General features: G+C 43.8%; 1 protein-coding gene across 3 annotated transcripts in view; it reads left to right on the forward strand.

The window, feature by feature from the left end:
• PCDH19 (protocadherin 19) overlaps positions 1-16,691 on the forward strand; it is a 111,061-nt gene that overhangs the window by 51,434 nt on the left and 42,936 nt on the right. For 2 of the 3 annotated variants that reach the window (XR_002090415.2, XM_006278630.4), the window contains exon 4: positions 7,275-7,447. Coding sequence is in view for 2 of the 3 variants with exons in the window: in XM_006278630.4 (XP_006278692.1) it covers positions 7,275-7,447 (173 nt within the window). In the remaining variant the exon portion in view is untranslated. The remainder of the gene's footprint in view (positions 1-7,274; positions 7,448-16,691) is intronic. The other variant, XM_006278631.4, reaches the window with a different exon arrangement.

Raw genomic sequence — 16,691 nt, forward strand, 5'->3', positions numbered from 1 at the left:
GGCATGCGTGCCGGGGGTTGCTGACCCCTGACCTAATTTAATCCTAGCAATGATTCCCAGGTGCATTTCACCCATTGGTAAATTCTGCCCTCGCTGATATACTTAGAATTTGTCATTAAGGAAAAAAATGAGCCCAGTAAAGGAACATCTCTGTTATACCAGCTTAACCCCTGTTGACTTTGACTGGGTTGCATTGAAGTAATTGAGTGGTGAATTTAGTTTATTGGAGAAAGACTAAAAGCATTCATCCCTCCCATTCTGTTTTCAAGGCTATAAAGCAGGGGTGGGCAAAATACAGCCCATGGGCTGGATCTGGCCTGCCAAGGGATTTTTATCTGGCCTGTGACAAGTCCCTCAGCCCTGCCCAGCCCAGGTGTGGGGGCAGTTTGAGCCGTGGCACATGTGCCTGATCCTGCAGTCCTCAGGCATGTGATGGGGCAGTGCAGCAACCACACTCCATGCCCAGTGGCCACACTCTATGCCCAGCTGCCACTGCCAGTCCCCCCTGCATACACTGCTGAGAATGCTGGATGGAATGGTGGGTGGGCAGGGTATCCATGGAGATTGGCTGGGGACACCTGTGGTTCAAGGCGTGCCCAGCTGGGTGGTTGGGATGGGGCCACGGCTGGGTGAGTGGGGAATGGCATCCAGGAGAGGGATGGATAGGTGTGGGCTGGGGCTAGAGCTGGGATTGTGGGGTGGTAACAGCATGGGACCGATGCCTGGGGCACAGCCAGGATCCATTCCGTTCATATCCCTGCAATAGATGCTGGTTCTGTGGGCAGGGACATGTGGGGAGTGGATTGCAGCTCTGCCCTGGGCCCCGGTCCCGTGCTGTCACCGCCCTGGGATTCAGGCCTGGCCCTGCCCCTGCCTGGCTGTCCCACTCCTGGACGCTGTTTCATGCCTGCTCACCCGTGGTCCATCCCATCTGCCTGGCTGAGTGTGCCTTGCTAGTGGAGATCCTGGGCTGGTTTCCAAGGAGACCCTGCCCACTGGCTCTGTTTGGCACCCCTACCTGTGGGTGCAAGGTTGACAGCCTGGAACCGGATAGGACCAGTGGTGTCCCACCCCCTGCCACACCACACTGGGTCAGCACCACCCCTGCTATAAAGGATGCAGAGACAGCAGAAATAGCAGTGTGTGGCCACAATGCAAGGCAGGAAGGCTGCATTCCCTGCACATTGTGGAACTGTGTTTTATAGAGATATACTTAGTACATCCCAATTTGCAGAATATGGTTAGATGTGTCATGACAGATGGAGGAACAGGGCTGTGCTTCCATCTTCCATGCCTTCACTCTCCCACACAGTCTAAGAAGTAATTTCTTTCTCTGGATCTTGGTGTTTAAGTAGGAAGAATTTAAAGATCAGGGTTAAAATTCTTCTGAGTTTTATGCTTGCAATCCTTTGAAGTCAATGGGGCAGCAAAGGTGTAATGGAGAGCAAAACTGGGCCCTGAACTGTTTAGATGTGATTCTAGTACTAGAGGAAATCCAATTATCTCACTGGCTAAAATCCCATATATTTATGTCTTAAAAATATAAGGAGTAAGGATGTTGTTACAAGTCATTGTCTTGGTTCAGCCAGTGAAGGGTAGGTCTTTTTGTTTGCTTTGTTTGTGATATTTAACAGTGATAATGTGATTGCTGGAGAGAGGCGAGTTGCCTACACCATGTCATGCCTCACAATATAGTCTGCAGGCATCGTTCTGAAAAACAAATCTATTAATCTTTTCTTCATACCTCGCATAAAGGCAAGCAGCGTTCCCAACTCCCACAATGCTGTTTACTCCAACGCTGTATTGTTTGGGAAATGCTATTACTGATGATTCTCAGGTACCTGCCCATCCTTTAGAAGTGGCAGCCGTGGAAACATGTTGTGTGGTTGTTGCATTATGGTATGTTTCACTGCAGGAAAGATAAATGCATTGTAACACAGATTGCCTGCATGATGGGAGCAGCAACTGGCTGTAGAACAATATTCCCCCTGCCCTTTCACCTTTACTTGTCTTGTATTTGAAGCACAATGCATGTCATAAATGCTGCACAGATATTGGAGAATAGGCATATCATCTTTTAAACACAGCAGCATAATTCTAATCCAAAAAACCCTTTGCTTTTGTGGAGATATTTTAATTCCTCTGACTTTGCTATATAAACCCCCCAAAATCTGTGATGTTACTTACTGCATTTATACCTTTACTTTTTTGTCTTTTTCTCTCCTCTTTCATGCTTCACTCATGCTTGTGTGCACCCATGCATATGCGTGCACACATGCACACACACACACATTAATATGCTGTTAATTTAAAATCCTATGATGTTGTCTGGAATCAAAGTCAGTGGCTTCAACAGGGACATCTTTGTTTAAAAGGTAATGTTTAAAGATTTACCAATTTATATGTATTTTTACAGTTTCTCCCTTTTGTGCTTCTGCAAAGCATTGGATGGGAGGTGGTCTATTTGGTTTCCGTGGAGACACAAAAGGCCTTTGCAAAGTAATGAAAATGTGTAATTCTTTAGTGCTTTGAAGCACAGGCCATTCCCAGTAATAAATGATTTCAGAAAAAACCAAGCTAGCTATAAAATCAGGGCCAGATAATCCACAGGTGTAAATCAGTGTAGCGCCAAAAAAGTCAGTGTTGATGTTCACCAGCTGAACATATGATTCTCTTGTTTCTTTGCTTTTTGGAAAAGCAACCCTGAAGGACATTGTGAAAAGACCTCCTAGGGAGTTAGCCCTGACTGAGAGATCCAAATGGTTTATGGAGATAGACTGTAAGCTTTATGGAGCGGGGTCCCTCTCTCCCACTCCGTACAGCGCCGAGCACAGTGGGGCCCCAATCTTGGTTGGTTTTTAGGCAATACTGTAATTCAAATGGAAAACAATCATATGGAGGGGGATAATGTCCTTTTCTCCTTGGTCAAAATCTGGTTGGCCCCAGGGGGCTGGAGAGTCTGTAAATGAGGCCTCTCGTCCTTGTCATGTACTACCTTGCTTAGATTTTTATCCTCCCCTTTCTTCTGCTCAGGCATGCACTCCTTTTCCAGGTTGTCACTTCCTTTGTAGATGAGGAGTCTGCACATTTCATTTTGATCTATATCACCTTTTCCAGCAGTAACCAATTCATTTTCCATGTCACTGAAGCAGCTTTACCTTTTCTTGTTGCTTGTGGTGTTCTCCACATGTGAAGATGCATTTCAAGATGTTCTATGTATGACTTTAATCTGGTGTTTTAAAGTTCCATGTTTTACATCATTTCACTGCACTTCTCTTCCAAGTTTCTGAATTTGAGGGCCTATAGAAGAACTTTTGTTGCAACCAACCTCAAGCTGTAAAAGAAAATCTCTAATCCCTCAGGTCCCTGGGATGCTTGTGATTTGTCACAGGAATTTTACCCCCACAGCTATCCTTGGGAACTCTTTCTGAGGCTGGCCCACACCTCTAGCGCTTCTTGCAGTAAGTTGTGTGTTCCCTTCCAATTCATGTTGAAGGCAGTGAAGTCCCAGCTGTAAGAAGCCCTGTGGGAACTGACCCCACAGGAAGACAAAACTGAACCTAGGAGCAGGTAGTGTTCCTCACCTGCTTCACACAAAGTCTGTAAGCATTGCAAAGTGCAGGCAGCCTTCTCCTTTAACTGGTAGGTGAGATCTCATTAGTCCTAGCAGCAGTCACCCTTATTAATCCATAGCCTTCATAAATCCATGGTTAGAAATTCTGGGTGTCCAAGTTTTCCCCTTTCACATCAGGTATCTTTAAAAAGTAAAAAATGGAGGCACCCCAAATTATTAGTTGTGATCCATGTACAGTCAATCTTGGGCTCCTACCTGGCTTAATAGAACACAGAAATAGAGCCTTTGTTTTCTGGCAGTTTTTAAGGGTTCCCAGGAGCTCTCTGTCTTTGCTCTTGGTTCCCTCAGAGTTGTGCCTGCTTCTCCTATGTCCTGGTAGAGTTAATCAGCAGCAATGTCCACAGTGAGTCAGCAGAATTTGATTCCCTGGTTTATGTAGGGTTTTTTCTACTTCTAATATGGTGTGTTAATAGAAGAGTCCTGCTCCCCTGAGGAGAGGGAGATCCTATCCTACTTGGGGCCTGATCCTGTGAAGAGTGAGTGTAGGGAAAACTTTCTTGTTCTAGAAAAGGGGGCTGTGGTAACAGAAGTCCTCTCAGCACTCTCACTATGGTGCACTGGAAGACTTAATAAGCTCCTCAGGGCTGTTAGTTTGTTCTGTATTTGTATAGCACCTGGCCCACAATGAGAATCTGTTCTGGAACTGATGCCTCTACATGCAACAGCAAAAAAAATAAAAAAATTATAATCATAATAATAAAAGAAACAAACACCCATTTTTCCCCAAGGAGACCTACTGAAGTCATATGGGCAATGAGTGCTTTGGGTACATGCTCTGCTTTCCCTGATTATCTTGGCTCTCCCTAGTTTGTGTACCATGGTCACACTCCTTCGGTTAACAGTGCAGTAGACACCAGTCTCCCGAACCTGCCTTTCCACTTTGGGTGGGTACAGACGTTTGGGGAGGTTAGGGGGGAGTTAGCTTGTGTTAAAAATGAGCATTTGATCTACCTTAGTTGGCCCATGTGTGGACCTTACACTTAGATCCCTGGTTAGGTTGATCTAAATGTGAACTGTACAGAAATTCCAGGTAGGTCAGCTTGGTGTAAAAATGGCTGACCTAGTTTAAGTTAACTATGTTTCAGAGCTGCACTAAGTTTGGGTATGGTGAGACCAGTTTAACTGAACTTCTATGCATGTTCTGAGCCCAGCTGCAGGGCTGGGAAAGCTTAGCTGCTGGCCCCAGCCCAGGGGCTACACTTTTCCACCCCCCCACTGGCACCCGACTTTTAGCTCCTGGCCCTTTCCCCTACCACCAGACAAATCAACCAGATCAGCCAGCACCTTCAAACCCACCAAACACCCATCCCAAAAACTGTTTCCGGTGCCAGTTTTACTGGCTTTTGCTGGTGCCAGGAGCCAATCAAAGTAAGGCAGGGGGAGGGATCAGGGAAAGCTGGTTTGCTGGGAAGGGGAGTTGTTTAACTAGGGATGGGGAGGAGGTAGGGAGCTAAAAATAGCTCCTAGTCCCCGAGGGAGGGAGCCGTCCCCCATGCTTCCAATCTTTTTCTTCCACAAAGCTGACAGGCTTCCCGATCTACTTGTTCTTCCCCCTCACCCCAGCTTACTTCAGTTAGGCTCCTGGCACTGGTGAAAGCTGGTAAAATTGGCCTTGGGTCTGGTTTGTAAGATCAAGGGCAGTTTGGTGGCATCAGGGGGAGGAGGAGGTTGGGGGGTCTGGGAGGATTTGGCAGGATTGGAGTGCCTCTCTGAATTCCCCTGCCCGCCCCCGGTGGACCCTGCTAGCCTCTTTATCCCCCCCAACCCACCTCGCAGACCCCACTAGCCCTCCATCCCCCTACCCCAGCTTACTTTAAATTGAGCTCCTGGCACCTATCTAATTACGGAGTTAGATTAGGGGGCTATTTTTAACCTGATCTAACTCCCTGAACTTCTAACTGTACAGGAGACCCTCGCCATTTGTGGGGGATATGTTCTAAAGATCCTGCGAATGGCGAAATCCGCAAATACTGATGGGGCTCCCTGTCAGACCCCCATAGCTGCCCCCTGCTCTCCTCTCCACATTGTTCAATGAAGAAGCTGGAAGCGGGTTCCCCTGCAGTGCCTGGGGACTGATCCCTTGTTTCTGCCGCGCCGCACCCACTCTGAGCGCTGCCACGCCTGCCTCCAGGGGAGAAGATGCTGCTGCCACCTCCCTCCTAGTTCCTGGTGCTCGCTCTCCGCCTACTTCCCAGCTCTGCCCTCCCTCGCCCTGCACAGTGCTCCGTGCCTGGCTTATGCAGAGGCAGGAGCTTGGTGCAGTGCCAGAGGGAGCCATGGCAGCACTTGCCCCGACCCACCCTGAGCGCAGCTGTGCCATTGGTGTGGTGCACCGTGAATATTCGAATCCATGAATAATGAATTCGTGAATAGTGAGGGGTTCCTGTAATGTCTGTATGAAGCCTAAGTTTCCTAATGCTGATGCTGGTTTGGATGCTAGCCTTTAGGTACCTTGTTTGTGTTCAGAGCTACATGCTGTATACAGGCCCTGATAATTTTCCATGTGCTTTAGTGAAGGTGAGCCTAAAATAGTGTAATGTGCCTGGTATTGTCTTTCTTAAGTTGGCATGCTTCCATTTTAAGAATAAAAGAACTGCCATACCAAGTCAAACGAGGGCTCCATTTAGTCCAGTACTTTGTTTCCATCAGTGGTCAGTACCAGCAGCTTTAGTGAATAATATGAGGAGTCATCTAATGGACAAGATTTAGAATAGCCTTGCTCTCCAAGGACTTTTCTTTTTATCATCAAGCTGTTAGAGGTTGGCTTATGCCTCAAAGAATGAGGGTTTAGATCTTGTTTAAGTTTTATGCTAGCAAATGTAATTTTGTATGTTTTTATTTTCATAGATGTCTACTTTTTAATCCTGCTAACTCTTGATCTCATTCATATCTTGCAGCATTGAGTTCCAGAGAGTCATTTTATATCATATACTCTGAAGGGCCGTATAAACTGAATTTTCTGTTTTATGGGATGAAGGGATACAGTGAGGCAGTGCAATTCCTATCAAGCTCCTTTTTTTAGTGTTACCTTAGTCTATCTCTACTGGTCCAAAATGCCATTTCCCTTGTACCTTATATATTCAGCAACACAGCAGGGGAGTTCTCCATAGCCATACCTAGCACATTCAGCATTAGGTACCCATATTCACAGGAGACTTCCATTTCTTTTCTGTTAGAGTGGATCAGAGCTGTACGTGACATACTGAGTTGAATGGGTTGAACTGTTGTCTCTTCCTATTATCCTTCTCAAGTAAAAGGCGATCCTCTGTTCCCTGATCTTGCCTCTGGTCTGCTTCAGCTGTATGCTGCTTCAACTTTTCATCTCTGTGGCTTGTTCCACAATGAGCAGCAGCACTTTACTTCCATGAGAAATGGGCAAGATCTCTCAGTAGTTCTCACATCCCTTTAGGTTGTTACCATTTCAGACCTTGTTGCCCAGTATAACATGTATAAAGTATCTCATAAGGGAGACATCCTTTTGTGGTACTGCATTATGACTACCTGTTAAAGAGATTCTTTTTCCTGGACAATGCAGCTAGAGAAGGTCTTGCTTTGGGGCTATGACATCACCCTGGCAGAGAGAGATTTTATCTGATCACACTCGACATGACAGTAAATCATTGTTCTTTCTTCAACCCAGCAGTTCAACATTCAAGGACTTAGAGGGGAATAGTCTCAAGGATAGCGGGCATGAGGAGAGTGACCAGACTGACAGTGAACATGATGTCCAACGGGGCCTATACTGTGACACCGCCGTCAATGACGTGCTGAATACCAGCGTTACTTCTATGGGGTCTCAGATGCCTGAACAAGGTAGGCTATGTCAATACAAGATGTTGCATTTAAAGGGAGAACCCTGGAGCTCCCAGTCTGTAGTAACAATAAATAGCTGGCTGCAGACAGCTCTAATATTCCCTTGGTTAGGTGTGCAATAAAGATATTAGCATTTACTGTGTAAAATGCTTTATATCATCAGAGTGCTATGCAGATATAAATTAACCTTCGCAACACACAGTCAGGTAAGTAAGCAGCCAGAATTATCCTCCCTTTCAGTGCCTGATTCTCTGAGCATTTGTATACCAGCAGGTTAGTGACAGAGTTTGGATTGGAGCAGAAGTTATTTGTTTCAAACTTACTGCATGCTTCCTTTGATCTTGCTGTCCCAGTTAAAGATCCTGTGCCTTATTTTTTTACACACTCTAGCAGCATTTCAAGAGATCATGAGCAGATGTCATCCGAACAACCATTCAGAAAGGTCAGCTGACTGTATATGCACATTATTCACACATTTCATTGGAGATTTAATCAGTCCAGTGGGCAGGATATTTGTTTCCCCACTCCTCCGTGCATATATACTGCATCCACCCAAGGAGGGAAACCACATGAATATTTGGAAAATCAAGCCATGGTACAAACTCAAATGAGTATTAGCTTGGGGGGAAGAAAGTGAGAGGAGTTTAGCTGTGCTCAAGTCTTTGTATACTTGGAGGTTTGCATCAGCATTTAATGTCTTTCTGATGCAAACCTCCTATGCAAACATCCTGTCCTTTTCAATTAAGAAGTATGAATGCTGTTTGGTGCTCAAGCTCTGGGAAGCCTCAGGGTGCTTGGCTATATCTTGAGATAAGCTGTAGCTGAGGCTCAACTGGAAGCCCCACTGCTAAAAGACTTAAAGACATGAAAACAAAATGTTGAGATTAGGAACTGGTCTTTGGCTGTTTAATTCTATTCATGGTAAACATCAGTAAAAGCCTTTTATTTTGTTGTTAGAAAAGACTCAAACAAGGAGGTTGCCCATTTTCGTCACAAAATGTTTTCTCCAAAAAATGATCACTGTATTAATTCCTGATAGATACTATTAAATGGTTATAGTTAACCCTATAAAACTCTCTAAGTAGAAGTACAAAGAGGTCACTTACCAATTCCAAACTGTCAGCCAAACTAATTGGAGAGTAGTGACATCTACAATAATAATGTATTTTCCAGACAACCATTCTATGGCTAAAGATGAAAAAATTAAACATTTATATAACTATACAGTGGCAATTTAATTCTCTGAGGACTAGCAGTGTGTCAGAGAATGCAAACTGATAGGTATCATTTATTCTTCATCTATTACAAAGAAATGATTTTCATTTCTTTCTGGAAAAGGTTTCCAAAGATGCTTTTTGCACTAAGAGATGGTTGCAGGAGCAAAAATATTCATAATTGATTCCTGGTCTGTTGAGTGGACTGAACAACATCTGTTAATTTCTTGTCACATTTCTTTAGCAAAAAAACAATCTCAATGGACTGCAGATAGCATACAACCTTATCAGAAATGTAATCTCTGTAGAAAACTATCTGAGGTGTGTATGAGATAACAATGAGAATATGTTGAAAAGAATATAGACTGGAGTTATGTTTACCCCGTGTAATTACTCATGCTGCTGTTTGACCCAGTACATTGTAACTGAATCTCTTTTTGGATGAAGATGATCAGGTTTTAGGGGGAGATTTTCAGAGGCACAATAAGTGATAGGTCCCCAATTCCTATTTGAAGTCAAGGGGTGCAGGGTACCTACTCCACCCTGTGCCTTTGAATATTTGAAGGGCATCCTATCATAACCAGGGATCCGGGTTTTCCATTTCCCATGGAAAAACAGAGAAAACCACGGATTTCCCCTTTTTATCAGAGAAAACATGGATTTCTCCTCTTAGCAGAGAAATCTGTGGATTCCCTGCTTTTGCAAACAGCTCTGCAGGCTGGTTGATCTCCAGCCTGCAAGAGCTGTTTGCAAACAGGGTGGGAAACCCCCAGCCCTGCCTGGAGGGGGAGGGTGGGGCCTGAGGCTCTCAGCCACAGCTCAGCTCTGCTCAGCTCAGCCTCAGTCTTCTTCTGGAGCCTGAGGTAAGTGGGACTTGCAGGAGGCTGGGGGCCCCTCTGGCAGGGCTGGGGGGTTGTGGGTCATGGCTGGGGGGGGCACCAGCAAGGGGCGGGGGGGAGTAGTTGAGAGCTGGCCCCACCTGCACCCGAGCAGGCAGCAGCAGTGGGGGAGCCAGCTCTATGCTGCTTCTGTTGCAGCTGCCTGCTGTTGTGGGGCAGGAAGCTGCAGACTTGGGGCCCTGACCCCATAGCCCTTACTGCTGGGAGCCCCTCCAGCAGGGCTGGGGGGAAAAGGCTGTGGGTGGGGGGCAAGAGGCACGAGTAGGGTGGGGGGCTGTTGTGGTGGCAGTGAGGGGTACCAGCGGTATTGGGGAGGCTTTGGGGGCAGTGAGAGGCACCAGCAGGGCTGGGGGGGGGGGGGAGGGCGGGCTTTGGGGGCAGTGAGAGGCACCAGCAGGGCTGGGGGGTGCTGCAGGGGGCTTTTAATTTTAATAACGGATTTTGGGGGTTTTATCAGAGCATTTGTGATTTTTCATCAGAGAATTTGTGATTCTTTTATCAGAGAAAACCAGGATCCCTGGTCATAGCTTTAAGTTTCTGTTCATTGGCATTTATCTTATATAGGAATGTTTGCCTTGCCAGGATTGTTCATTGTGGCCCTGGTACTGCATAGCAGTTAAACAGATGCTTAAATATCATTGAAAATAGTTTAATCTATGTCACATAGCTGGGGTGAAGCACATGCCCAAGTGCTTTATTGGGCTGTGGTCTGTCTGCACTTCGAATGCACATGATTCTGTATTGCCAAGTAGCTGGGTATGAGCAAGCATTCATTTGGGCGGAGATTTTTAAATGGAAGAGTAGAAGCCGTCTGTTTTGGACCCTGAACAGGAACAGTGATAGACCTGATCCTGCACTGTGTAAGCCATATCCATTTCAATGGAAAAAGTCTGTTTCAGGTTTTTTGATTTGATGCTATATGACAGATATCCTCACATAACCTGTTCCTTCTAAATACGCTAGTTTTGGCATCTGAGTGGTGGTTTCTTTAGTTCCTTTGCTGCTAGTGTCGTTATATGTGTACTTAGAGAACTGACACTGAGGGCCAAATTCAGACCTGATGTAGGATAGGTATAGCTACATTAGAGTCCTCTGGCCTTGTCCCTGTATCTCTACTCATGTATCATAGGGCCTGTTTTTGTTTTTAGAAGTTGGGTACTCTAGGTTATGCATGGAATACTATTAGAAGCATGCATCCTGATATTACTCTAACTTGAATGACCTGTTTGAGACAGCTGACTTTAAACAGAAGAATGCAATGTTCTGCAATTACTGTGTTCTGCATGAATTTTCTCCAACTACCTGTCTTCCCTGGCCTTCACAAATTTCAAAATCTAGGCATCTGTGATGGGTTTACCACAGCCTCCAAAGAGAAAAAGGTGGGTGCATGCTATATACATATACATAACCAAGGACTCCAAATCCTCTACAGCCAGCTGAACAGAGTTGTGTTGCAGAGTCCCTGGTTTCTGCATCATGCTCACTTACCATACTGGACATTCTATGGCAGCTTTCTTTGCAGGTTTGAATCAATTTAGCATGAAAATGAGTAACAGAATCAGTTCTCAAGTTTTTTGGAGTTGAGCCTCACCTCCATTTATTTTATGATCTGCTAATTTCTTTTGGTGTGTCAACAAAGTAACTGCTTCAGGGAGATCTAACAGTGAGAGGCTAAAGGCTTGGATAACTGGGCATGGGACAATTAGCCATTTGGTCCATGTGCATGGCAGGAGTATCAGTGGTAGAATCTGACCTTCTGTCATGTTACTTCAGATGCAGACCTTGCTGCAGTTTGCAGTCTTCTGTGTTCTCAGTAATAGTTCTGCAAGATCAAGGATGATTCTGATGCATTAGTTTTACAGCGCTGTGACTCCATTCACTACAGTGGAATTACTTGTCAATCAGAATCAGGCCAAAGTGTCTGGAATATTAAGCCAGTCATCAGTAGAGTGGGAGCTTTTTTTGAGCCAAAGAACATTTCAGATTTCAAGGCCTAACAAAAAGAGCTAAATTTTACATAAGTGTCTTAGGCTACAAGCAGCTGTCTTTTGTCATGGGATCATCTGTGATTGGTAGGTACTTGGGGCCATTGTTGCACAGGATTAGGCCCTGAGTACTTCTAGGGCTTCAGGAGCCTGATCCTGCGGAACAGTGGCTGTGCGTGCCTGGTCCCAACCCAGGGGACCCCATGGGGTTCTATACTCCATGTTTGCAATATGAACCCCCAGGGGGTTCCCTTGCTTGGCAGTGCAAAATGTGTACCCCAGAATTGCCTACCTAGGGCAGATGGAGATTGCAGGCATCTCTGCAATAAGATGTGACAAAGCATTACCAGGAGTTGTTCTGCAAACCTTTTTGGGCATTTGGGCCATGATAGAGAGCAAGGACATTCTATTCACTCATGTTTTGTTCCACCATAAAAAAAATTCTGATGCAACAAGGGCAATGTCTATTTGCAGCCCTAGAGCCATAAGCATTCTGTTTTGCTCTTGATTTTGTGCAGCTGCATTAACCATATCTCTTAATCACACAAGAAATATGACTCTAGAAGCTTACCTGAGCACAGAGGGGAGAAGCCAAATTCTAGGTGACTGAAGAAATCTCTTTTTCTGGTCAAAAGGGCTGTGAAGAATGGAACATGTCATCAACTGGAACATGTCATGCCGGAGGGCAGGCTGGGGCAGGCATAAAGGCAGACCAGCTTATCAGAAGTCTCTTTTATCTAGAGGAGTGAAAGGGAACCTGCCAGGAAGGTTATCAGCATGTTTATAAAATAGTGGTACCAAGAGCACAAGCACAAACATAGCAATTATTGCAGCAGATGCTAAAGGAGAAGGTACAGGAGAAAAACATTTTCCTAAGGTGATTTATCCATTGAGGGCTGCAGAAAATGATGAAGAAAATCAAGGTAGTCAGGTTACAGTAATAACAGTGTTTCCCAACTGATTCTTGAGAGTCTGATTCATTGACCCTGGTTGGCACAGGCCCTTACAGTCTATGTAGCATCTTGATATAGAAGTTGCTCATGAAAACCAGGAGCTTCTGCCAAAATGCTGAAAATTGTACTTAAACTGGAAGAACATTAACATTTAGAAAATCTGCTGCTAGGTGCAGGGTAGTTTCTCTTCTTGGGTTTTCAGTTGCAGTGGGAGAATTAGTGTGATGTGGCTGAGGCATGCCTCAGCTGTGGAGATTATTTATTTTATTTCCTACACAAAATAAGAGAGGGAATCAGATCTAATCTTCTCCCCTTTTATTGCTCTTGGAGAGACAGGCTCCTGAATTCTGTCAGCCAGGGTTCTTAGGCCCTGAGAATTTCCTTAGAGCCTTGTCATTAAAATCAGTAGCAAAACTCTCATTGACTTCAATAGAGACAGAGAAATTTATCTTTTTACAAAGCTCTCCTATTATGGCATATGCCCCTAAGCTGCAGCAATGCCCTGGTAGCTGTAGGTCTAGTCTTCTACTATGGACTCCTGTTGCTACCCTTTGCACTAGGAAAGTACAGGCTGAGTGGCCATTCTGGCTGGGAAGAAGATCTGTACCTCTGTGTGACAGGATGCTGAGATCCAGCTTGGTTGCAAATATCCTAGCCGGAATGGGTGTGTTAGGTAAAGACACAACTTTCATACTCAATGAATCCTTTGGCTTTGAACTTAAATGCAAGGAGTATTAGATCCCTACCACAATCTCCAGGCAAGGCCAGTAACTATGGTGGCCAAAGGGCCCAGTTAGTTGTCTGCGACCTGGGGGTAGATTTAATTCCTCTGCAAGGTAGCTTCATAAAGACCAATTACTAGACCTATAGACAAAACTCAAGAGGATAAATATATCTTAAGGAGGCAGGTCTGATGCCTGATTTCCAGGCTCTCCACCTATGGAGACAGTTGAAGCTGGATGGATGAATTCCTGCAGGTGCTTATGCAAAGTTTCCATCACTCCCCTCCATCCTGGGAGATTTCACAGGACAGAGCAACTTTAAGTACTGTTTTCCAGGGGGACTCCTAAGGAAGGTAGAGGCTGCCAGTGGGTGGTGCTGAATCAGAGCATCTTTGGGCCTGTCTGTTGCGGGGGATTCAGGTCACCAGCTGAGGATGTTAAACCCTTCTTGTTTGCTTTTGCTTGCTAAAATGAAATTTGTAAGCTGACATCTTTGACAGTCTCTCTTTAATTGTGCAGCTTTGGGCTCTGAAGTTGAGTGGTGCTGAATATGCAAAATTCCACCAGCAGGCAGGAGTGTTTCCCCTGTCTGTCTTCTTGTAGGATTTAGTCTTCCCCTTAGTGAAGTATGCCCTATATAGAATGGCAGATCTTAGGGTTGCAGGTGTCTAGCTCACCTGAACAACAGCACATGGTTGGAAGTATCGCCTGCAGATTTGCTACTTAGCTTATTTTAGAAGTCAGAATCCTGCCCAGTCCCACTTTACCTCATGATCCTAATTATTGATTAGAAATTCATCAGTTAAAAAGATTGCTTTAATTGCTCTAATATGTACCCAATTTGGAGTTCATTATCATGCTGAATTGTTTTTCTTCCCCTGCTAAATGATACCAAATGGAACGTATAGGAGCACACACAGTCGCATGTCTCTGCCCTTCACGACTGAATTTACCTACTGCATTTTAATAATTTGTTTATTTCTAGAGGTATGGGACATTACAGTGAGTTTATTTAACATATTTGTTTACTAAATATTTCAGCAACTGAACTTTCAGATAGCAGGTTTGTTTGTGAAAGCAAGGTTTGAAGCATCTGATTCCTGTTAACTCTAACTGCTGTTACAAGTTTACCATGAAAATGTACTGTAGAATGCAAGCCATGCACTATCTGGGCCTGATTCATCATTGCATCTATCCAGTTTTACCAGGGTACTGATATTAACCTCTCATCAAAATCAAATATCACTGGAAATTGTGATTTCCACTGATACAATTCACATTTGAGTTTGACACACCAGTGCAGACAAGTCCTCAATCAAACAATGCCAGATTACAACAGTAGTGTCAGAAAGTTCTTTTTTTGGCTTGAAACTTCCTAATGTACATTCCTACGGCTGGCCTGTCAGTGTAGTGGGAAATACTTGGTGTGGAATATTTTCTGACATTGCAAAGCATTGTGGTGCTTTGCTCCATAAATGGTAGCAAGGACCAGATGTTCATAGAGTAATTGAAAATTCCATTTTATGAGAATAGCATTTGCTGTCAAAAAGTTTTATCTTTACTTCAACGAAGAGGTTGATTAGATCCCTCAGGACCTGAATTAGCATCTTTGAGACTAGATGTAGTTTTGTAATTCATGTAGTTGGTTTTACTTGTACTGAATCTCTTTTTTTTTAAAGCCTTTGTCCTCTTGCAAACATATCAAGTACAAAACTTTAGTTAGTTTTCTGTGTGTGTGCTTGTATATAGATGTATAGAGAAATGTTTAGATCTCTTCAGTTACCTTTTCTCACCTTACCCTGAGCCAGCAGTATGCTTGTACTCTAAAAGTGTAAGCCTCAGAAACACTTGCTAATTCAGAAACAAAAGTGTAAGTGACTGCTTCAAATATTTATTTAAAACATTAGCAGTAATAGAGACTTCAAACTTCTTTTAATTCCCAGCGGTGGTCAATATTTTTAGCATCTGCTGTAGGAGGCCAAAAAGAAGCAATGATTCATTGTTTTAGATAAAAATAGAATCTGAGGGAAAAATATGAAAATAACAAACACATACATCATACAATGCTAGTGGAAGAAATAACCACCACAGCAATAATATAACAAAAAGCTTTACAATCAAGGTTGAGAAGTTTTGATCAACACTTTGTGTCAGTGATGTGTCTCTTTAGAGAACTGATTCTAAAAGCACCACTTTTACTTTATTGGAAGCAGATCATCAGCAAAGATTGGTATAAAATGTCATCTTTATAGACTTGATCCTTTAGGTGTTTACACACTTGAGTAACTTTGCTCACGTGGGGAGTTTATTTTATCCTGATTCTCATTTCTGGTGGCATTGTGAAAGGGGTCTTTGGATATGAATTCAATTTTTTCCCTACTTTAATGTCCTTTTATGTTACTAGAGTGGTGTATAAAGGTGAGTAGTACAAGTGTGAATTCAGTCTCAGTGAAGAAAATGGACTTTTCTTGAGAATAAAGTTACTCGCATGAATGTTCGCTGGATCTGGTTCGTTGTATTCTATTCTGTGCAGGTTCTTATGCCATGTGCACTCTCCATAGTATCTGACTACCTTCCAGTTGTGCATTAAGCAGCATGACTAATGTTATTAACTGGAGGAAAACATAGGTGGCATAATTTGTTGATTCTGAGGGCACTGCTTCTACCTGTCAATTTTATACCAGGGACTCCTTTTTACAGTGCAAAAGTTCATGTGGTAATTTTTACTCTTGTACCCATGTAAATACTTGATGATATATTCCAGGACTTTGGAAGTGAAGATGCAGCTACATTACCATGAAAGTTTTTAATAATTCTGTGACCTGATTTAAAACTATCTGCTATCTTATATTCATATATGCTGTATAAGAAATAAAATCTAAGCCTGCCAGTTGAGTGGCAGCATATCCCTTAAGACAGATAAAAGCTGTAACTGTTCTTTAGTATGTAGCATCAATTATTATAGGAGTTTTGACTTATGAATTACATAGACCATTTAGTGAAACATCTTAGACATAAGCTCAGTGGTAGAACCATAAATGCAGTTCTTTGGCTAGCACTGAGGAGGGCTGTCCAGCTTTTGAATGAATTATGAAACTTAGAAAGAAGATTTAGTAAAAAAGTGAGCAAGCTGAATTTTAGATAAGAGTGTTGGTTTTTCTTGTTTTTTCAGTACCTCTCATGTTGAGCATTTTTTCAGTACCTTGCATGTTAAGCATTTAAACCAGGGTTGGTTAAAGCCTTTGATGTGTCTCATGGAAGCAGTACAGAAAGGGGCTGGAGTGTGTTGTGAATAGTTGGTATAATGATAAATGGTATTTTTGTATATACTGGAAAATTAACTGTGCCTCCCCCCACCCAGTGTCTGTTCTCCTTAGCACCCCACTCTCTAGAGTGGAAAGTACTTCTTTACTGCTGTATGCTGCTGAGCAGACCAGGGAGTTGGTAATATGAGATGGCACTCACCTGACC

This window comes from Alligator mississippiensis, chromosome 8 (genome assembly GCF_030867095.1).
Source record: "Alligator mississippiensis isolate rAllMis1 chromosome 8, rAllMis1, whole genome shotgun sequence".
In the NCBI taxonomy this organism is placed as follows: Eukaryota; Metazoa; Chordata; order Crocodylia; family Alligatoridae; genus Alligator; species Alligator mississippiensis.